This window comes from Dermacentor variabilis, chromosome 1 (assembly GCF_050947875.1).
Source record: "Dermacentor variabilis isolate Ectoservices chromosome 1, ASM5094787v1, whole genome shotgun sequence".
Classification (NCBI taxonomy): domain Eukaryota; kingdom Metazoa; phylum Arthropoda; class Arachnida; order Ixodida; family Ixodidae; genus Dermacentor; species Dermacentor variabilis.
In genome coordinates, this window is record NC_134568.1 from 278,469,747 (window position 1) to 278,493,768 (window position 24,022).

Consider the following 24,022-nt stretch of genomic DNA (forward strand, 5'->3'; position numbering starts at 1 on the left):
ACGCGCTTGCACGTAACCGCATACGTGTTTGATGTACAGCTGCTATTGTTAGAAGGTTTTGGTTATTACCCTTCACTTTTCGTTTTAAATGTAGCGCTTGTATCGTCCGTTATTTTGTGTTTGTCCTTGTCTGTTATCTGCGCTACCTACATGACGAATGTAATCGGGCTCGCCCACTTCTCTATTCTTGTGTCAAAAATATAATCGCTTGGTTGCATCATCCGGCGTGCATTGCTTCTGTGTCTCCATTACAAGGCAAGCGGTACAAAAGCCACTGAGTTACTGAAAGTTGGAAAGAGCCCTGCAGAAGCCGTGATAAAGAGCACGTGCGTTGTATCAAAGAAAATGGATGTCCCGACAGTCTAGTTACAGAACACATATATCTAGTAACGTTGGTCCAGGCAATGCGATGAGCAACTATGATGGCGACAGTCGCTTTCCTTCCTCCATGGTCGCAAATGAAGCCTCTGCAAGTTGCGTATCTTTACAATCTAGGTCATTTAACACATCAGGCGTTGAGCTTGACCACATCCTATTTCTACGAAAAAAAAAGAAAAGAAAGTGATGTCTCATTATCATGTTCCCACAAGGTCAATCATATGGTGTAAAACACATATCACTAAATGCAACTAAATGCTGGCGTTTTCATAGGGGGAATACGGACAATTTCTTGCATTATTAAAAAAAGTGAGCTTCTGCATTTCTTTTATTGAGGTTAGTTTTTCTTCTTCGCTAATTTGCAGTCAGATGCAATCGGAAGTAGAAATTATCAGTGAATTTCCCAATATGGATAAAAACGTTACTATGGAAGGCTACAGACAGTCAAAGTATACATTTAATAAAGTACTTTCTCAAAACAAACGTGTCCGCAAACTTTCCCACTAACTCATAAAAAAAAAACAAGCCCACAAAATGTGGTATTGCGATCAAACGCACGCGCGTGCACCGTATCCTAATGCAATTAAGCGTCAAGACCTGCAGGCTATCTTCAAAGCCGCTGATATTTAGGGTCTCGTAACCAAACTTCTATATATCTATATAGAGATGAACCCGGTTAAGTATTGCTCCGACACTCAACCGTTGTCTCGTCGGAAATTTCAATCGTTTTGGGGTGGGTCGTCATATGTCGAATAATAAAATACCTGTACTCGCGTTATTTCATTGTGGTGAAAATACGTTGCGTATATGTCAACTGTAACGTAAGTTTTAAATCCCGATGTATGTTGCAGAAAAAGACCATCTCGCTCCCGGCAAGTAGCAATGAGCATCCGCAGTGTCTTTGTAGGTATAACGATTCTCACTTCTTCAGTCGCCACGTGCTTCTGCTAGCGAGCTCCGGCGGCGTGTGTGGGTGCTTGTGAAGGTCCTTTGTGCTCACCGCAAGTAGTGGCCACGCTGCAGCCGAAGTGCCGCACCTTCGGCCTCAGTGGGCACGCTGGGGCACAAGTGGCGCAGCTTCGGCTTCCCCGACTCCGGTTTGTTCTCCAGGGAGTCGGGCGAGTCGATGCTGAAGCACATCAGGATCACGACAGTGTCCGAGTACGACAGCGGCCGCAGCCGGTGTTGTCCTCCTGCCACCGATCTTGCTTCGCCTTGCCGAGCTCGAGCAACATGGGTGGATCGTTGCGAAGGTCCTCTTTGTTCCCCGCAAGGATGGTGGGCACGCTGGGGCACAAGTGGCGCACCTTCGGCTTCCCCGACTCCGGGTTGTTCTCCAGGGAGTCGGGCGAGTCGATGCTGAAGCACATCGGGATAACGACCGTGTCCGAGTGCGACAGCGGCCGCAACCGGTCGTTGTCCTCCTGCCGCCGATCTTGATTCGCCTTGCCGAGCTCGAGCAACATGGGTGGATCGTTGCGAAGGTCCTTTTTGTTCCCCGCAAGGATGGTGGGCACGCTGGGGCACAAGTGGTGCACCTTCGGCTTCCCCGACTCCGGGTTGTTCTCCAGGGAGTCGGGCGAGTCGATGCTGAAGCACATCGGGATAACGACCGTGTCCGAGTGCGACAGCGGCCGCAACCGGTCGTTGTCCTCCTGCCGCCGATCTTGCTTCGCCTTGCCGAGCTCGAGCAACATGGGTGGATCGTTGCGAAGGTCCTTTTTGTTCCCCGCAAGGATGGTGGGCACGCTGGGGCACAAGTGGCGCACCTTCGGCTTCCCCGACTCCGGGTTGTTCTCCAGGGAGTCGGGCGAGTCGATGCTGAAGCACATCGGGATAACGACCGTGTCCGAGTGCGACAGCGGCCGCAACCGGTCGTTGTCCTCCTGCCGCCGATCTTGATTCGCCTTGCCGAGCTCGAGCAACATGGGTGGATCGTTGCGAAGGTCCTTTTTGTTCCCCGCAAGTATGGTGGGCACGCTGGGGCACAAGTGGTGCACCTTCGGCTTCCCCGACTCCGGGTTGTTCTCCAGGGAGTCGGGCGAGTCGATGCTGAAGCACATCGGGATAACGACCGTGTCCGAGTGCGACAGCGGCCGCAACCGGTCGTTGTCCTCCTGCCGCCGATCTTGCTTCGCCTTGCCGAGCTCGAGCAACATGGGTGGATCGTTGCGAAGGTCCTCTTTGTTCCCCGCAAGGATGGTGGGCACGCTGGGGCACAAGTGGCGCACCTTCGGCTTCCCCGACTCCGGGTTGTTCTCCAGGGAGTCGGGCGAGTCGATGCTGAAGCACATCGGGATAACGACCGTGTCCGAGTGCGACAGCGGCCGCAACCGGTCGTTGTCCTCCTGCCGCCGATCTTGCTTCGCCTTGCCGAGCTCGAGCAACATGGGTGGATCGTTGCGAAGGTCCTCTTTGTTCCCCGCAAGGATGGTGGGCACGCTGGGGCACAAGTGGCGCACCTTCGGCTTCCCCGACTCCGGGTTGTTCTCCAGGGAGTCGGGCGAGTCGATGCTGAAGCACATCGGGATAACGACCGTGTCCGAGTGCGACAGCGGCCGCAACCGGTCGTTGTCCTCCTGCCGCCGATCTTGATTCGCCTTGCCGAGCTCGAGCAACATGGGTGGATCGTTGCGAAGGTCCTTTTTGTTCCCCGCAAGGATGGTGGGCACGCTGGGGCACAAGTGGTGCACCTTCGGCTTCCCCGACTCCGGGTTGTTCTCCAGGGAGTCGGGCGAGTCGATGCTGAAGCACATCGGGATAACGACCGTGTCCGAGTGCGACAGCGGCCGCAACCGGTCGTTGTCCTCCTGCCGCCGATCTTGCTTCGCCTTGCCGAGCTCGAGCAACATGGGTGGATCGTTGCGAAGGTCCTTTTTGTTCCCCGCAAGGATGGTGGGCACGCTGGGGCACAAGTGGCGCACCTTCGGCTTCCCCGACTCCGGGTTGTTCTCCAGGGAGTCGGGCGAGTCGATGCTGAAGCACATCGGGATAACGACCGTGTCCGAGTGCGACAGCGGCCGCAACCGGTCGTTGTCCTCCTGCCGCCGATCTTGATTCGCCTTGCCGAGCTCGAGCAACATGGGTGGATCGTTGCGAAGGTCCTTTTTGTTCCCCGCAAGGATGGTGGGCACGCTGGGGCACAAGTGGTGCACCTTCGGCTTCCCCGACTCCGGGTTGTTCTCCAGGGAGTCGGGCGAGTCGATGCTGAAGCACATCGGGATAACGACCGTGTCCGAGTGCGACAGCGGCCGCAACTGGTCGTTGTCCTCCTGCCGCCGATCTTGCTTCGCCTTGCCGAGCTCGAGCAACATGGGTGAATCGTTGCGAAGGTCCTTTTTGTTCCCCGCAAGGATGGTGGGCACGCTGGGGCACAAGTGGCACACCTCCGGCTTCCACGACTCCGGGTTGTTCTCCAGGGAGTCGGGCGAGTCGATGCTGAAGCACATCAGGATCACGACTGTGTCCGAGTACGACAGCGGCCGCAACCGGTCGTTGTCCTCCTGCCGCCGATCTTGCTTCGCCTTGCCGAGCTCGAGCAACATGGGTGGATCGTTGCGAAGGTCCTTTTTGTTCCCCGCAAGGATGGTGGGCACGCTGGGGCACAAGTGGCGCACCTCCGGCTTCCCCGACTCCGGGTTGTTCTCCAGGGAGTCGGGCGAGTCGATATTGAAGCACATGATGATGACGTCTTTGTCTGGATAAGACAGCTGCCACAACCGGTCGTGGTCTTCCTGCCGCCTTTGACTCGCCTTGGCGTCTCCGACAGCGTGTGCGGGTCTTTCGGTTCCCGCAATAACGATAAACACGCTGGGGCAGAAGTGGCGTACCTCCGGCCTCCCCGACTCCGGGTTGTTCTCCAGGGAGTCGGGCAAGTCGATACTGAAGCACATGATGGTGACGTCCTTGTCCGGGTAAGACAGCGGCCGCAACTGGTCGTGGTCCTCCTGCCACCTCTGGTTCGCCTTGGTGTTTCCGACAGCGTGTACACGTCTTTTGGTCCCCGCAAGAACGACAGACACGCTGAGGCAGAAGTGGCGTACCTCCGGCCTCCCCGACTCCGGGTTGTTCTCCAGAGAGTCGGGCGAGTCGATGCTGAAGCACATCAAGATCACGACCGTGTCCGAGTACGACAGCGGCCGCAACCGGTCATTGTCTTCATGCTGCCGATCTTGCTTCGCCTTGCCGAGCTCGAGCAGCGAGTGTGAGTCGTTGCGAAGGTCCTTTTTGTTCCCCGTAAATATACTGGGAACGCTGGGGCAGGCCTGCTTGACGTCAACCTCGATGGCGGTGACGTAATTCTCGAAGACAGTATTGGCACATGCGCCTGGAAACACGTCCTTACTGAAGACGATGAATACACTAGTCTAGGATAGGAGAAGATAGGATATCCTTCTTCGATGGCGAATACCCACTACGGGGGATTGGCCAAGATTTGGAGGATATTAGGAAGATGTTGGTAGTTTCCAAGAGAGGAGGCTCCTAGAAGAAGGATATTGAAATTCGAAAATTTAAACAAAATTGCGTGAACATTGGTTCTAAAATGTTTGTCATTAAAGAAGAAAAACGGCGGCACAAGTCTAGCACCCCCCCCCGCCCGGCGTTCTTCTTATTCTATTTCTTCTTTGTCTTCTTACATTCTTACAACCTTATTTCTTTCAATCGAAATCCGCAGGTCTATGGTTCACACTGAACAATTGAGTTATAACATCCCAAAGCCACCGCTCTGCTATGAAAAATGCTGTAGTGCGGGCTCCGGATTCATTTTTACCAACAGGCATCCTTTAAAAGGACAGAAAAATCACCCAGTTTTAGAGAATTCATAGCTGCTTTCGGTGGCGCAACAACACGTGGAAAAAGAAGTTGTGGGCTGACAGTACATGCGCTGTTCTCACAACTGTTTTCACAAAGTAGTGACATGTGCCAAAAAATAGCATGTCTCCGGCGATTCCTTCGACTCTGAACTCATTTACTGCAACCGTAGTATTCTCCCACAAGAAATATCTCAATGTTGTTGTTATTTCGGCCTCGACACATGGCTCATACCCACGCGGGGATTGGGCCCACTGGAGTTAACGAAAAGTGCACCCAACAAGTACAAAAAGCGGTAAAAAAACGATAGATAAGTAAACATTAGGCAGCTGAATTATAATAACACTATAATAGGGCTCCTTATAAAAAGGCGAAAAGATAAAGTACACGTCTTTCGGTACTATATATAGCTGCGTAAACTTCCCGACGGTTCAATGAACATATGCAGAGAATAACAGACCCGTGGCGTGTACCTAATTGACATTACTATAGTCGGAAGTACACATTCTGCGGAGGCAGGAGAAGCGCTGGCAATAAAGAAGGAAATGGTCACTTGTTTTTGGTTCCTTACATAAAGAGTAGAGGTTAGTTATAGATAAACGAGATATATGAAGGTAAACGTTCAGGCGGGGAACTCTACAACAGAAGCTTCATAACGTCATCCCGCATTGTTGGGAAAGGCATTCGCTCGTGTTCCACGGGAAGTTTAGCTGTCTAAAATCATCAGAGGAAATTGGAGATGATTAATCACGTTTTACAAATAAAAGGCGTTTAAATATATCTCATGTTAGAAAAGAAAATTTGGGAAGAACATATAAAACTGGACCATTGAGTGTTGGCTGCGAGCGAGTCCGCGGACTAAGTTAAGAAGATTTAGTGTGTCCGGAGACCCAGAAAACGCGGACTTCAGACAAACTGTTCGGCACAAGTGCTGGAAATACCGGGTGTTTTCTTTTTTTTTTTTTTCGGAAGGTCCAAAATTTTTAAGAATTGCCCGTGGCAGCGCGATTCTAACCCTTGATCTAAATTACTCGGCGAGGAACTGCTTGCGTGGACGATCTCGTGACTGCGCTTCTTCTCGGCGTTTTCTCTGTTTAGTGAAGCGAAGTTCGGCTGGCGACCAATCTATAGGCCTACTTCGACCGCGTCATTGTTTTCCATCAGGGAGTATATAAATGCCCCGCTGTGTGCGCGCACACACAGCGGGACAGCATAAAGTGCGCCAGCGCACTTTATGCAACATCTCATCCAACACCGTAAAAATGTTTACACCCTTAAGGGTGTTGTGGCACTGGTAACACCCTTATCGTTAGCACCTTTAAAAATTTACAGAGGTCGACGACGGAGCTCTAACTAGACGCGCGATGACAAAAAACGCAGTTGAAAACTATGTAATCATTCTGACAGCCTTGGGCGCGCAGAAATATCCAACAGGAGAGTTTCATATCTCTCCCTGTGAAATTCTCTTGTTGGATATTTCTGTGCGCCCAAGGTTGTCAGAATGTTTGCATAGTTTTCAACTACCTCTTTTGTCATCGCGCGTCTAGTTAGAGCTCTGTTGTCGGCCTCTATAAATTTTTAAAGGTGCTAACGATAAGGGTGTTACCAGTGCAACAACACCCCTAAGGGTGTAAATTTTTTACAGTCGGTGAGTGACCGATTTTCCACTGCGCCCGGCGCACCTTCGCGGCCCCCATACATGCATAGTTCGCGCAACCGATTGCGATAACCACATGCTTGTGATGACGAGATGGGCTTCGCATTTGTGCCAGCGTGGTGACGCGGTGGTGAAAATAGATAACTCCCGGTGTGGCTGGGTGTGGTCATTCTGGCGGATTTTTTGTGCAATCTTCTCGCGCAGGTTTCTTGCCGTTCTTGGGATGCAATTTGGGTGCGCCAGCTATGTGGCGGTTAGATTAACTGACTGCTAATAGAACGAGTGAAATTTACAAGTTCATTCTGCTTCTTTCGCGCGTTTTAGACAGAGCCGCCACAATATCACCGGAACACAGCGCACCTGAACAACCGAAATAATGACCGAGCTCTCGCTATCTGTTTTTATATATAGGTCATTAAAAGCAGTGCTCACGTATTGCCTCCTTCAAGACGGTGCTGAACACGTACTCAATGTATATTGCCGTTGTCTGGTGAGAAAAAAAAAACGAGAAACGTAGAGCCAAAACTAAAAATTAAATTCGTCATATCTGTAATTTAGTGCTCTTAAATGACCTTCCTTTATGTCTTTATACTCTCTGGAAGCAAAGAAAGAAAAGGAAAAATAAGCTGCTTGCTGCATGCAAGCAGTCGTCGAAGTTTTCGCATTTTAGACAGAACATGACTTTCATTGCAAGCTAGCTCTAACGATGCCTGCTCATCCTCTATTGTTGCTTCTCCGTAAGCTCTAAAGAAGCGTTTCACCATAAATGCGGAATATTGTCTTCACCGATGAGTCGCTGACAGGGAAATAATCAAAAGTCAGGAAACTATGGTTTATCATAACTCCAATCTCGTAGGGCAGTGTTTCTCAAACTGCGGGTTATAACCACAGTGATAGTTATAGTCGTGAGTCTTTTTCGGGGGGTCATGGAGGGTCTAGCTACACGTATGTACATACTGCTTACCGGAACACAGATACATTTTCAGTCAGGGTGCCCGTACTCTTTCAACGCTGTTTTCTTCAAGAGTAATATTAGCATGTATGTGCATGTCACCCCTGGAATTATATCCATTATGCAGAGTGTAATATTAGTTTTCACCACAAGATGGACGGCGAAACGGCATGACAAACGGCGATCTAAACCTTCGGTCGCCATTAAGAAAACGGAGCACGGCCTCCCTACCGCAGCCAATTAGGTCTTACTGAAACTGCACAATTGAAGCTCTGCAGATACGGTTGGGAATGAACGACCGCACGGCTGTACGGACTTCTTTTTCAACCGCAAAACTTCTACCTTCATTGTCAGCCAGCAAAATGTTGGCTATAGCGGCAAATTGATCCATTTGAAGCGTATTGATTTGGCTGTATAAAGAAAGCAAATTCATCCCTCAAAAAAGAGGTGAGGCGTGCAGACAGGACACAAGAGTAGAAAAGTGGACAACACGAACGCCGTTTTTTCCCCTATCAAGATTACCTCTTGACAGGAGGTCAACCGCACGTTGCTTAATTGCCGAAGGTTTGAGTTTTACTGGCTGTAAATTCTTTTCTATGGCTGAAATAGCTTTTTCTGAAAACATGTCATCTGGCATAATTACGAAATAACCTTCCTTGTCAGATATTACTGGTCTAAGTTTATGCTCCACAAGGTAATTAACTAACGGTCGGACAGGGTCAGACGTCTTAAAATGAGAATTTGATTGTTTAATGCTAGCAATGCAATCTGAAATACAGCGCGAGCGTTCTTCTTCCTGGACGAACCTGGTTATGCAGCGCGGTAGCTTAAAACGTCAACGGGTTTTATGTTAGGCTTGAAATAGTGCTTAGGACCTAAAGCAAGGGTTTTCCTATGGGTATCACTTACGATGGCATCTCCAAGAACCAGTGTGTTATTTGACGGTGAATTATTAGAAAGGTGTTTCCTCTTACTTTGTTGAAGCTCCGGAAGTTTCATCCTCCATAGGAAGTCCGCGTGTTGCACGGCTAACCTATTCCAATCGGCGTAGGGGCGGTTCCAATGGCGCCCATCTCCCAGGGCCGCGCAACGGACCTTTAGACACTCCTGATAGAACCTAACTTGGCGCCATGATTCAGCGGAAAGAATAGCTCCAATCCTCCTGGCATGCCCAGTTGATGGTTGATGGAAGCCGCACATCGTTTGAACTTCCAATGGGACGACACGATCACGACTAAACCACGACATGGTTCTAGCGCGGAACATGCATATCGCAATTAAGGAAGCTAACGAAGCAGGATTGTGCAGATAAGTAGGGGAACATGGAAAAGGGCTCAGAGTACTAGAAATGAAGCTTAGAACGACAGAAAGCTGAGCTAGTTGGTAAGGATTCATGATGCAAAAAAGAGAGATGAGGCGTACAGACAGCGTGCAGAGGTGAGGCGTGCAGACTTCTCTACTCTTGTGTCCTGTCTGCATGCCTCACCTCTTTTTTGCATAATGAATCCTTACAAACTAGCTCAGCTTTCTGTCGTTCTAAGCTTCAAATTCATCCCTCTCATTAAAGTACCTGATTAAATCAATCCTTGTTAAAAAACATTAGCAATATCTTTGGCAGCTCTCTTCGCGGAGGTTAATGTATTTTAAATAAATTAAATTGTAAAAATATCCGAAATATTGAAAAAGTAGTTGAGCCATTCCACTCTGTGAAGGTTGATGACCCAGCGAAGTTGTTTAGCAACCCGCCGTGGTTGCTCAGTGGCTATGGTGTTGGGGTGCTGAGCACGAGGTCGCGGGATCGAATCCCGGCCATGGCGGCCGCATTTCGATGGAGGCGAAATGCGAAAACACCCGTGTAGTTAGATTTAGGTGCACGTTAAAGATCCCCAGGTGTTCGAATTTTCCCGAGTCCTCCACTGCAGCGTTGCTCATAATCAGCAAGTGGTTTTGGCACGTAAAACCCCATATTTTTTTAAGTTGTTTAGCACACGACACAGAGGTGACACAGAATTTTGAAGAAAGGTACGAACTCATTTATTGTCTTGATCAGTGGTCATTGTTTGTCTTGATCGGTTGGTACTTTGTTGTTGTTGTTGTTGAACGTGGTGGTGGTGACGATGGCCTTGTGGTACACACTAATCGGCTCGGGTACAGCCTTCTTAGCTAGAGTCAAATCTATGCACGACAAAGAGAGGACAGTGCGCGCGTAGACATGGACGAGGCCGGACGAACGCCGGCAAGTTGTAACGGAGTGAAAGGGCTCAAGATTTTTTGTCTTATTATACGTGGTCTTCCCACAGCAAGTGTAAAACACAGATGAAATGCGTTGCTCGGGGATATGAGCCATTGCTTACTAGTTTATGAACCATTGCTTGATGAACCGCTGATGATGAAAGGTTTCGACGTGCTGTTCTGTATGCGTGATTAGAAAGAATGTAAGCACTGTTCGCTTCACTTTACGGAGTGCTTGTAGCCTCTGCCTTACGAGGCTATGAGCCATTACATTTTTTTTTAATTGCTTACAGGCGTGTGAGTGCTTACGGGGTATGAACCATTGATGAAGATAGTTTTTGTTGACGTACACAAAAAATACACGGAACTCTAGCATTATAGAGCTTCGCTGTAAAAAGGAAATTTTCAGAAGGCTGATAAAGGTGGGGTGTCATGATTGATTTGGTACTACTAAGAGACGGGTCACGTACTGGAAAAGTTTGAGAAACACTGTCGTAGGGGGACTTCACCCTGATTTTAGTGACTCTGTCAAGTGAAAAGTGGAAGTGGGACGTAACTCCGCGACACACTGCATGAACATTTTCCCCTGGTAGCAATTGAACAATCGCTCGATAAGGCTAGAAAAGTAGCAACAAACACGTGGTCCAAGATATCTCTTTTGTATGCTAGCTCTTTGATAGGGTGTTCGCCATCGATTCGGTCTCGTTGCGCCCTCGATACAGGATGAATTACTGTCGATCCAGGCAAGGTGAAGTCGGGACTCAACGTTTCTTAATAAACTCCGTGATAGTTCAACAAATCCTGCTTAGGGTTTATATCGGGTGTTTCAGCGAACAATATCATTTTTTTAAAATTGCCTGTGGCAGATAGGACAATTCTAGTCCATGAACTGGTCTACTGGAAGAGGCAGACATTACTTGCACACACACACACACACACACACACACACACACACACACACACACACACACACACACACACACACACACACACACACACACACACACACACACACACACACACACACACACACACACACGCACGCACAAATAGAAATGCATATGCGACTAATTAAAAGAATCACTGATCAAGTTTTTCACTAATTACCTTACGGCACATATTGCAATTTAGAAATTCTAGACGGAGAGTTCGCAAGGCGGATCCACTTGGAACGAATTCTCAGGATGACACCAGCTTCAAGATATTAATTATCGAACTTTGCGGAGAAATGCATTGTCGTTCCAGTTACTTTTGTGGTTCATTGCATAAAACAACATTTTCTTACGAAGTGGAATGACAGTGCATATTTAGCGCAAGTTTGACAGCGCATATCTCCTAAATGGTGTCATCTACACAATTCTTTTCAAGTGGATACGCCTTGCAGTCTCACCCGCTAGAATTTGTAAATTGCAATATGTGCCATAAGGTCATTAGTTAAAATTATAATGAGTGAATTTCTGGTAATTAGTCGATAATGCATTTCAATTTTCTGTGCAAGCAATGTCCGCCTCTTCGAGTAGACCAGCTCATTAACTATAGAATAATAGTGCTATCTGCCGCAGGCAATTAAAAAAAAAATTTTTTTTGAAAGTGTTCGCTGAAACACCGGCCCTGTATATAGCACCACCGCAAAATAAAATCAGACATTTTAAATTGTTATTACTTACGTTTGGGAAACCTCTTTATGTTTGCTAGTGTATTAAAGATTCACATCACAAAAATAGAAAAAAAGAAAGGGGCTTATATAATGTGCCAGTCAGGGTGGTGATCTGGGCGAGTTGGCTATTAATCCGAATAGCCTTCATGGCACTGTCAGACGAGTTTTCTTTCAGGCTATCTCACCTAACTAAAGGCGCGGTTAGAGTCCAGCGTTTCCAGCATGCCAGGCAGCGGTTGGAGCAGTCACGCCAGCGACGCCGAGACCGCCAAAAATTTGCCTTTTGTATGTGCGTTGAATGTGGTCCACGTAGCAGCGCGGCGATCAGCTGGTGGCTCAGCGCATGTCCACAAGTGCGCGGTGAACGAGCGCTTGCTCATTTAGCGAAACTCAGCACACTCACTCCTGTGCACCCGAACTGTATGTCAGCATGCTTACAGTGGACTGGAATAGGCTCTTCTAGTACGCTGTAAGCATGCTGCCGGCCAGCCAAGGTAGCGCGCGATGCACTCTGGTCTAGCGGCTCCGGCGGGAGATAGGACGTCTTCTATTCCCATGCCAGCCGTCTCCGATCACGCCTAACGGCGCCGATCACGCTGTCTCCGCGGTGACGCTAGACTGTACAGCGTCCACTTACGTCCACTTTTCGCTAGCGTGTAGCGTAACTGCGCCGTGCGTGGCGTGTGCCCGCGTTACGTCGGACTATATCCGCGCCTTAAACGTTTTCGCGGCCCGATCCTGAATATATATTGCAGTCTTAGAATCTGGGCCGAAATGTTGGCGGATGCCGAGAAATTAAGTCTAAAATCCTTTAATTTTTTTTCCGTTGCTGGCCGGAACTGAACCTGCGCCACACGGGTTCTTCAAGCACAGCAGCCCGCGCTATATACACCACGAACGCCCACAGGGAGGGAGCTAGGTATTGATTACTTCTCAGTGTTCGAACGCACTGTCGTGCCACGCATTTCAGAGGTCACGCCCAGACTTCGTATGCGCGCCGCCAGATGCCGCAGCATGTCCAGAGGGAAGCACAAGAAAGGAGCCCTGATACGTGACGCGTTTCGGCTATACGCATACTTGTATAGTCATCGTATATGCTCTGTCCAAATTTTTCATAGTGAAATTGTTTTAGCTCTGACAAACACGCACCCTTCTTATGCCCTGTTTAACCAGCGCTAAAACAATTTATCTATACAGTGCTAATTTATGGAGAAACCGGAAAAGCGGTAAATAGCCTTACAGGCAGCCGGAACGGTGAGGAAAAAAAAACCGGTTGTGCCTACGGAAAAACGTCCAAGTGGCAACCCATCTACTCATTACGTAACCTGCCAATACTCGCAGCTGTGGCTCAGTGGCTATGAGCTTCTGCTGTTGCCCACAAAGTCGCTGATTCGGTTCCCGGCCGCATTTCGATGGGAGCGGAATCCAAAAAGAACAAAAAAAGAAACGCTCATGTACTTTGGTTTAAGTGCCCGTTAAAGAACTCCAAGGTAGTCGAAATTAACCAGGAGCCCGTCACTGCGGAGTCCTTCGCAGCCCATTGAACAGTATCGTGCCGCTAAACCCCCGAATTTATTGTTTATTTATGACCTTCCAAACAGCACTTATTTCTTTTAATATCGACTATCTATGCCCAGTTGCTTTATAATCTGCAATCACTAGTGAGAAATTGTGGGGCGAATGTCAGGTATAATATATTAACAGCACTAGATTACTCTCTAATCCGTTTAATAAAAAAATTGACCGACGAATACGACACTCCCTAATGCGAAATTTGAGCGAAGCTTTATACGTGTTTTCATTTCTCGCTATATTGGTTGGCGCATACAATCTGTCTCGTGCGACACGTCGCAAATGGAGCGAAGTGTGGCGCGACTACCTCACTAATCGGGAGATAGCTAGAGAAAGCGCGTGGGTGACGCGTGGGCGCGATTCGCAGCCGCCGCCGCAGACAACCTCCTCTCATGCAGCGCTTTGTTTCTATACAGACGTAGTCATCTCGTAGCCATCGTCTCTAAAAGCCCGTCGTGCATGGCACTACGCTTTTCTTCTCACGCGTTCGCCATACCCTCCTCCTCCGCTTTCCTCCTCGCGCTCTCTTCGCTCTCGCTGCTTTTTTCATCCCCCGCTGCGCTCCGCGTTCGCTCGGTTACGAGGTAGGGCGCCGACGCCAATGCTCGCCGCAGGAACAGGCGCCTAAGAGCTGCGCTCTAAAATGAGTATTGAAGCGAAAGGCTGTGTCGTTGGGTGGCCACGTGCTCAGCCATATTTCACTGTACCACCGCTGCAGGAGCAAGGCCAGCGTTCCATGCAGCCTCGCACTTCTAGCCGGTGGGGCGCCTGGGTCGCCCTGCTGCTATTGCTGCTGGTTTTCTGCGTCCACGAGAGCACACGGGACAAGCTGCTCAAGCTGGCGGGCGCCGCAGCGTTTCTAGGCGGCCACAGGGGCTTAGTACCTATACCCATTCTCATCCACTACGGTGGCAGAGACGACCATCACCACCACCACCCCCACTCACACCACCCACACTACTACTATCACCACTACCCGCGAGCCGCCACTCCGTAGCTTGTCAATATTTATATGCAACATTGTTTCAGACATAACTGCATTTGACAACAGGGCTGAAGACAGATAAACGCTGCCTGACAGCAGCCCTGCCACCCATACACTGTCCAAGTGCATGCAGCACTTATAGGTACAACAGCTTCATAAAATAGTTACGCTGACAAACGCAAAAACAAGTGAAAAACTGAGTGTAATGTCCCATATATAAGCGTAATTTTTTAGCTGCACCAATTTTTCTTTTTAGTTGCCTGTGGCAGAACAGAGACAACAGAGTACCGCCGTTTACTTCTCTGTTTGTATTTGTCTTTCGGCTCGTAGGTCATAACTACGAGGAAGCTGAAAATTTCTAATGGTCGGAAGTTAAGGCTTTTTTGTGCCGGCAGTTAAGGCATATTTTGGTCGAGTGCGCATTGAGAAGCAACGCAAGTGTATAATGGAGGTCGCGGGCACAGGTGACTTGCATTAGTATGCAGTCATGTTTTACTCATCACTGTTTTACGCAATCAAAAACGCTACTGCCACTTACATCTCACAATCCACTATAGTGCGAAATAGGGATGCAAGCTCGTGAAGGGCCAGAACGCGAGTTACACAAGGATAAAGGCAGCACAGGGGCGCAAGGTGTATATAGGTATATGTACAGTCTGTCGCATTAGATTTTGCATTCGAGACTATGTACCCAGGATTTAGGTTTTTCGCAAATAACCATGTCCCTTTGATTTTTGTGGTCGACTGTACATGCGGATTCTGAATATAAGCGCAATGCAGTCAACGTCAGTGATTGTCGTTACCTTTTCCGAAGGTATCTTGGACAGGATCGATGCTCAAAAACGGTGCGCTTACCATGCAGCGCCGAAGCAGCGCCTCCTAGGTAGCGGGTCTGTGCACTCTGCTTTATGACATCACGCTACTTGGACCGAAGTTTCCATTGCCAAGCCCAGCGTGATGAAAGCGGTGACGTCAAAATCACCAGGGCTTACTCAGAAGCGTCCCCACTAGATTCTATGGCATCCGGGCAAGGCAGCATGACGCCACGGATCGAAGTGCGCCGGCCTTGTGCTGTCTAGGAGGCGTTGGCCGAAGGCGCCAATATCTTATCAGAGAAATGTAGACGCTATAATTTCATTCTCGCTCTTCAAGGAAGTGCGAAAGGGGGAGGACTTACTCCTACCAAAGTCACTTCCGCTCCCTTTCCGATTCTGGCTACATTTCTGCTTGTAAGCAAGCACGGCTAGTACGCCAAAGTTTGTTTCTGTGCGTGCGTGTGTGTGGGGAAAATGGCTAAGTGAGTGAGTGAGTGAGTGAGTGAGTGAGTGAGTGAGTGAGTGAGTGAGTGAGTGAGTGAGTGAGTGAGTGAGTGAGTGAGTGAGTGAGTGAGTGAGTGAGTGAGTGCGGGCTGTGGGTGTGTGCACGCGCGCGTGCTGGCATCCATGTGTTTGTTGGAGAAAGGCTAACACCTCGAGCTATCTATAGATGTGCGCATATGCTGGACAAAAGCTTTGCTTGAGCGCACGAGCATCAAAGTCGGTTGTTTGGCGAGTTGGTGTTGATATGCATGTTCAAATAAATAAATAAATAAACTTTAAGGTTTGATTATGAGGCACGCCTTAGTGGGGAACTCCGGATTAATTTCGACCACCTGGTGTTCTCTAACGTGCATGCGATATGCACGCTAAACGGGCGCTTTTGCATTCGTCCCCATCGAAATGCGGCCACCGCGGCCGGTATGATTTGATCGCGCGACCTCGTGCTTAGCAAGCAGCGCAACGTCAAAGCCACTAAGCAACCACGGCGGGTCATGATGAAACCGTCGTAAACACGATGCATGAGCAGCACAGGACCAGGCATACACTATATGAGTCTTCTGCTTTCCCGTCCAGATTTTTTTCTTCATTTCTTCATTTTTTTTTCATTGGCGGTAATTATAGTGTTAGATTTTTTTTTTTTTGCACGGCACTAGTCTGAACATTGGCTTTTAAAACTGAAGCAGGAATGTGTACATATCTGTTATATACGCATATATTTTCTGCTTTCGCAATAGTCAATTGCGTAATTTTGCCAACTTTCCCCTCTCACAGTGCTTAGTGGCCTGCTAGAGTGTGCTAGATGACCCCGACCTCTCTGCTTGCAGTTAAATAAAGTCTCCCTTCACCATATTGTGTCCATTGCAGCTCGTAAAACTAAGTTTTGCTGCTACTTATTTCTATTACATCGAAGTTTTGTACGTATGACAGCTATAATGAGAGCTCGTATTCGTGTTAACGCCTGTTTCTCGCCTTGACTGCACTGTTTCTAAAGTGCAATGCGAAATTATCTCACACATATCTTCTATTCCGGTACGCGCCTTGCAGGTTGCACCATTACCACCACCATGGACACGACCATGGCTACGGTGGTTACGGTGGATATGGTGGTCACGGTGGGTGGTGGTGACGTTGGTCACTATAGCGTTCTACACAAACCACATACGTTCATAAAGATATGGCCTATTCCTGAGTCACCAGAGGGTTTCCAACACAGACGTGTAATTTCCTATCGTATTCTCAATTGTATCAATTGCTTTATTTATAGTATAATTGCACACACAAGAGAGTTGCTGCGCACGTATGTATACGTACTGTAGTGCATGCGCTTATGATTGATTAAGCCCAGAGGTCAAAATTCGATGAACATTAAAGAAAAGTGAGTGAGAGAAGAAATGAACTGAGCCTACTCGTCTAAAAAAAAAAATGCGACAATCGCTCTGTTCCGCAAAGTAAACCCGGAAGCAAGGCATCCACCAGAAAGGCTCAGATGCGGCGCGCACTCTGGTGCAGTCGCGTGTACCTTGAAGAGTTACCAAGAGGAAGAGCAGAGTCCAGCGAATAGGATATTGTATGTATTGCAACGAATGAATGAATGTATTTATTTATTAGAAGGACTGGCATATGAGCCTGCTTTGGGAAGGAGTATGCACGGCACCCGATAATACGGACTATAGTGCTCAACATATATACCGGTGAATTCCAAGATGTTCTTGAGAAGATGGCCTTGTCCGCTGCGAGAGCCTGCTGCGGCTGTCGCAGTAAATGAATGCAGTGCCGGAGCAATGTTGCTGAAATCTGCGGCTGCTCCCCCCCCCCCTCCTCGCCCCATCCCTGAAGGCGAATGCTTCGCAGCTAGCGTTTCTTTTTCTCCTGATAGACTTTCAAATTTTTTTCTCTGATAGCAGATAATTGTGCATGCGTGCAAAAGCTGGCGCCTTAACTTAAATAACGCATGTGTGTCTGCCATACCAGTGTATGAGCACCGCGCATGTACGTACATACGGACCTTAAAAATTTTAGCTTAATTTTCGATTCCTTCGAATAAGCGTGAATTGCCAGATGGCTCTGAATGGCGCTTTGAAATGACGGAGTCTGCATGTGCTCTTGAAGGGACGTCTTGCAACATTTCAGTGCTGTCGCTTGGCATGCTCTGCGTGTTGTAACCGCATATACGAACGTTCCTGCCATTGCTTGCGGTATGAATTGAATGCAGCTTTGACAGCAGAACAATACCTGTGACAGAGTTCCATCTGTAGAAAACTAATATCCAGTAAAGGCCTATAGAGGCAACAGAGAAGTCGAATTTACCTGTTTCGTATGCAGCTTTGCATACGATGGCCTCTACGGACTAATTAATGACTTTAATATAAAATATTTTGGCGTCATGTATACACTGTGACAGTTGGCAGAGACTGAAATGAAAGGCTGAACTATCAAAGACCGTCCATGTCTACTACCCTCCATAGTTGATCTTCGCGGCGGCCAGTGGTGAATTGGGGGTTTTACGTGCTAAAACCACGATTTCATTAATAGATACGGCCCAGTGGGGGACTCCAGATTAATTTTGACCGTCAGGGAATCTTTAACGTGCCCCCAATGCACGGGACAAGGGCATTGTTGCATTTAGCCCCCATCGAAATGCGGCCGCCGCGGCCGGGATTTTATCCCGCGACCTCGCGCTTAGCAGCGCAACACCATAAATCCACCGCGGCGGGTAGAAGCGCCTGAAGGAGGCGCCGCGCAGCGTGGCGCCATCTCTCGAGGCGACGCCAAATCCGCACCGCGGAGCTCGCGGACCGCTGGCGTTCAGCGTTCAGCGCCAAAATATGACAGTGAAATGTATGGTGCCGTGTGTCTGCCTTTTGAACGTCGGTATTGGAAATTAGAAATAAAACTTCAGCGAGAAGTTACAGCTTGAGCGATATTGAGAACAAACATTAGGAAGAACTCGGAAGCAATGTTTTTTCTCAATTGTTTGGGCAGTAATTAGCGTGTGTAATGCGGTTGGGGACCAGAGACCGCGTTTTTTGAAGTTTTGACTGGTTGCCCGGATGATCTCGTTTTGATCTGGTTGCCCGGATGATCTCGATCACACAGACGAACATGTGATCGCATTATCCTACTTCACAAGATTATCAATAAGCGTACTTATGTTGACGTCCCCTTCTCTTTCGCCAGTTCTTCAGCACGTGTCACGCGCTGTTCCAACCCGCTTAACATCGTGCCGTTTATGCCGCTTTTAGATAGCTACAAATTTTCATTTTTTCCTTTCACAGTTGAATTGTGGAACGATTTAGATGGCACGTTACGTGAAATGTCTGTTGATAATTTTGTGCGAGAATTGCCAAATCATGTATTTTATTCATGACACTACTGTTTTCTCTGTAAATCATTACACTCACATTTGTAATCATGCACTTTCCTAATATTGTTTATGTATAATCTTCTGTACCACTCCTGCAATGTCCCAATTCATGGGATAGTAGTATTTGTAAATAAAAAATAAAAATAAATTTCTTGGCGTTCTTTGGTCATTATTGGCCCTTGTGCCATTAAGCCCCATACATCATCACACATTGCTCATAACCTGTTCTTTGAATAGGTCATGATTCATGTTCGGTGACCAATGGCAAAGAAAGTAAAAAATAGATAACATGCTTCAAGGGTCAAGCGAGCATAACAGATGAAAATGGTGAAACAAGAAAAGTTGCTTAGCAAGAATATAAAATGCCCTTGCAGGAATGCGCACACTTACTCCAAGTTCAATGCAGAGTTTAGACCACGTGCTTGTCGTAAGCTTCTGAGAGAACAGCGCTGCCAACTGGCGGGTTCCTCCCGATTGACAATAGGCATTGGCATCCCTCGTACGTGCATGCACGTGTCGTGGATGCTTACCAAAGCAAACCATGCATTTATCTGCAAGTCACAAACTTAAGGTAAATAAGTTAACAATGGGCAGCGGTAAAAACGCCAGACTAAAAGAAATCCTTATAGTAGTTTTGTTTATTTGATTTCAGTTTTACTGGCTCTTCTTTTTTTTTTGATAATGGGGTTTTACGTGCCAAAAACCACGATTTTATTATGAGGCAAGCCGTAGTATATAAGGGACTCTGGATTAATTTTGACCACCAGGTGATCTTTAACGTGCAAAGAATCTTTAATTACAAAGAAGGCCAATCATTCATCCCATGCTCTGAACCAACTGACGCTCATATTACTGTACCAGACGTATCATGACCGCATACATACATATATACCGACGGTTCGACCTCACCTACTAGCCCAACTGACACATTCGTCGTTCCATCTAGGCAGATTACAGGTAAATTCAAATTATCACACATGACTACGTCTACGTCGGAAGAACTTGCAGCTCTCCATGCCACTATGACGTACGTCACTGAAGAGCCGACAGGCAGCTCTTCACAGCATCATCTACATCACACCACATAACTTACGAGCAGATGATATCCGACATCAGGTAAGTACACCACCACCCTCTGGAAACAGGGCAAAACATTTTCCTTCAATGGAGTCCTGCTCACTGTGGCATCGTCGCAACAACTTCACTGACAGGGCTGCCCGGTCTGCCCACGAAGACGCCCAGACGCGTCCAGTACCTTTGGCGAGGTCGGACGCTGCCACGGAACTACGCCTGCTTGCACGCAAAAACTCGCAAGATTTCTGGAGTTCAAGTGCCTTCAATTGCCGATGGCATAATCTAGACCCCATGCGGCTACAACTGCCATCTAGTCTTTCCCGCGGCGAAACAACCTCGCTGTGCCGCTTGTGGCTAGGAGTGGGGTTCACGAACGCCTACTCCTATCGTATCGGAATAGTCGAGAGCCCGATGTGCGACTCCTGTAGGTGCGAGGAAACCATCGAGCACCTATTGTGTACGTGCCCTCGTTACGACGCACAACGCCTCTCTCTGAGGACAACTTTAAACCGACTGGACTCAAGACCGTTCTCCGATTCAAAGATGCTCGGACCATGGCCATACCCGTCATTGGCACGAAAAGCGATTCGTGCACTAGTACACTACTTGAAGTGCACCGGCTTAAGAGACCGTTTATAGGTCCTTGTGCATCCTCCCACGCGCATTCAGTGCTCACTCTCTCCCTCTCTTCCTCTTTCTATTCCCCTTTCCCCCATCCCCAGTGTAGAGTAGCAAACCGGCTGCTCGTCTGGTTGACCTCCCTGCCTTTCCTGTCCTTGCTCTCTCTCTCTCTCTCTGTCAATGTGTACACATTTGTATACGCAACTTATTTCTGCCACTTCTTTTCGGTAGTGTCAAGGAAATAATTGTGGACATTGAGCTGCAGGTAAATTGAACATCCTGATTGTCGAATGTGACTCCATATTACTTCAATGGGCAGAGTACTCCTGCACACAACCCCTTCGCTGGTGGCACTACCGTGAGACTCTAAACAACTTTTGTGGTTATGCATTTCAGACACGTGTATGTACGCTTGTGTTTTAGAGCGCAGCTCTTAGGCGCTCGTTCTTGCAACGAGCGTCGGCGTAACCGAGTGAACGAGCACAGCGAAAGATGAAAGAGCGAACGCGGAGCGCAGCGGGCGATGAAAGACGCGAGGGGGAAATAGGAAGAGTAGGTATGGCGCAAGGGTGAGAGGAAAAGCGTAATGCGGCGACGATAGCTACGAGATGGAGCCAGTGTAGCACGCGTCGTCTGGGGGGTCTGTCGGCGGCGGCTGCTCTGAATCGCGCCCACGCGCTGGCTCTCGCGGTCTCCAGATTGACGAGACATTCGCGCCACACTTTCTCCATTTGCAACGTGCCGCAAGAGACTGTCCGCGCCAGCCAATATATCGCGAAATGAAAACACATACAGAGCTGCGCTCAAATTTCGCATTAGGGAGTATCGTCATCATCGGTGAATCTTTCGTGTAGTCTTTTTTTATCCAACTCCTTTCATTACACAACATCTCACCTGCAGTAGCATGCCAATAGGCTAATGTCTCCCCATCAAACTTTCTCTCTCTATCATGTTTGACAAAGTGCTTGACATGACGCGTTCAGTCAGCAATGGCAAGTAATAGCTTTTCCTGCTTCGTTATGCTTGTAGCCTACAATAAACTGTGCGTGCTCTGAGCCAGTGTACCAATTCTTTATGGAAAAATTGCGACATGATTGCCTGTCCATCAAATTGTGATTTAATTACTCCGATTACGAGAACTCATTTATTTACCTTGACATCGCATAGAATAATATATTGTAACTGACATTTGTTCAATGCGAATCATAATTTGTGACAGGAGATATGCCTCTTCTCATAAAATATTTTACTTTGTGATTCCCTAAACGCGACAAATTGCCATCACATAGCTCCTTGTAGTTTTTCCATGGGTCCTGACAAAGCCCGGATTGTATCTAGCTTAAGATACGGCACAGCATTCCTGAATGTAAGCTCCGGTACCATTACCTATTTACAGTCCTCTGACTTCTTTATACTTGTTATACCTCCATAATGATCTGTGTTTAATTACAGCGGCATTTCTAGCGGTTGCCTTTTGCTTTAGTGCTTCTTCTCGGGTTCTTAAGCGCATTGTTCCCTCACTTATCCTCTGCTGCTGCTCCATACCATTCTCGTACGTTACTCCCATTTTTTTCTGTCTTTATATTAAAAAAAATTCAGATTTAATTAAAAAATACAGATTCAATATTTTTTTTCATAAGGCCACCCGATTCTTGGCCGATCACTCACTGTGGGTATGCGCCACAGATCTTGAGGTCATCATCACCATCATCCTCTCGCGAGAGGCCTAAGGCATCGTCACAGGCAATGTTTGGCTGCCAATTCCGAGCCATTCCGGCGACTTACACTCTTCCATCACCGGACATGGGCGACAAGTCCCCAGACGTGAAATACGTGGAGGCGTGCGGAGAACCTTCGACGCCAGCCGTGCTCCAACTAGGCGAGCAGATGAGCCGAGGTGAGCCCAAGAAGGGTGCACCGCTCGCCGAGTCAGCCCTGCTTGGCTCAAAAAGAACCGGACTGCTCCGCCTTTTTTCTCGCATACACTATGAGCTCCGGTCGCGGTGCGCGGGCAAGCAGAGCGGGAAGCGAAACGCCTGTACCATGGCCCTTGGCCGCATCAACAAGGTGACATCATGGATCCGTGCACTGTGGCTCACGAGGAAGACTGTTGATGAAGGCTCCGACGAGCGCGACTACTACAGCGCACTAAGCTCCGACGAGGAGTGGTCGACTTCTGTGACTGCCGCCGAGCTGTCGCTAGACGATTCGGGCATCTTCAAGGACGTACCGCTCTGAGTTCGACCTCCTGCCTCTCAGCAGTCTTTTTCCCTCTCTTTTTTTGTGCCAATACAGCGATACTGGAGACCACATGACTTGTATTGTTGCTGATGTTGATTCTTTTAGAACATGACATATACCGACAAGGGGGATTGACCACACACGTGAGAAATTAAATGAGGTAAATACATGAGAAATTAAATTAAACAAACTGAAATGAAAATATTAAAAAAGCAAGATAATGAACCTATTTGATGACAGGATATAGCTAACTTTTCAAAAAATTGTGATTGATAGCATATGTGACAAAACCTCAGCAGAGAGATAGAACCCCAAGAAATGCATCTGGCTTGATGCTTCTATAAATTTATTATGGAGTGCATTGCAAGTTTTCCTGTGGCTGCGGCCAAACTGCACAGTTCCAAATGATTACAATAAGGAATAGTCGTTGAACACGTAAGATGACGTAGAGGGAAAGGAAAATTTTGTTCGATGAGACGAAACGGCGACAAGAAAGACGGAAATTATCTATGGTTTTGTCTTGATTAAAATACAAGCAATGTTTACAAGTTGAGCGACCAGACCGATAACGATAAAAATGTAGGAGCGGGACTCTGCATCGGAAGCTGGTCAACGTAGCCTCGCATTGACGTGAGAGGCGTTGATCCGCGTGCCATGGGTAATGAAAATGCTAAAAGTCAACCATCGATAAAAGAGCGCACGATCCAACGCACTTCAACTAAAGTAGCTGCCTGAAACGGGCGCGCGTGAGTAGTGAAAAGGAAGGCAGAAAATAAAGGATAGGTTCTAGAAGGGATGACGCTGCCAGAGAATCGGCAAACTCATTCATGTATAAATTCCTATATGTCCAGATACCTACATTATGCAAAAAAGAGGTGAGGCGTGCAGGCAGGACACACGTAGAGAAGTGGACAACACGTGGTCGTGTTGTCCACTTCTCTACTCTTGTGTTCTGTCTGCACGCCTCACCTCTTTTTTGCATAATGAATCCTTACCAACTAGCTCAGCTTTCTGCCGTTCTCAGATACCCACTAGAGGCGAACATAGCACACGTTCGGTATCGGCGTACAAAACGAGTGTAATAAAGCAGAATTCTTAGGGGGAGCTAAACTCGTACAAAGTGAAAGGAAGTCGGTCACTGCTAGTCCGCTTAGCACT

The 24,022-nt window shown here is 48.0% G+C and overlaps 1 protein-coding gene across 1 annotated transcript; it reads right to left on the reverse strand.

Annotated features, from left to right (window-relative positions):
* Positions 1 to 1,374: 1,374 nt before the first annotated feature.
* On the reverse strand, positions 1,375 to 22,395 carry LOC142568706 (uncharacterized). The gene is made up of 3 exons (XM_075678531.1): positions 22,292 to 22,395; positions 1,579 to 4,722; positions 1,375 to 1,507 (listed from the first exon to the last, which is right to left on the reverse strand). Exons 1-3 carry the CDS (start codon positions 22,393 to 22,395, stop codon positions 1,375 to 1,377), a joined length of 3,381 nt encoding a protein of 1,126 aa, XP_075534646.1.
* Between the last annotated feature and the right edge of the window lie 1,627 nt (positions 22,396 to 24,022).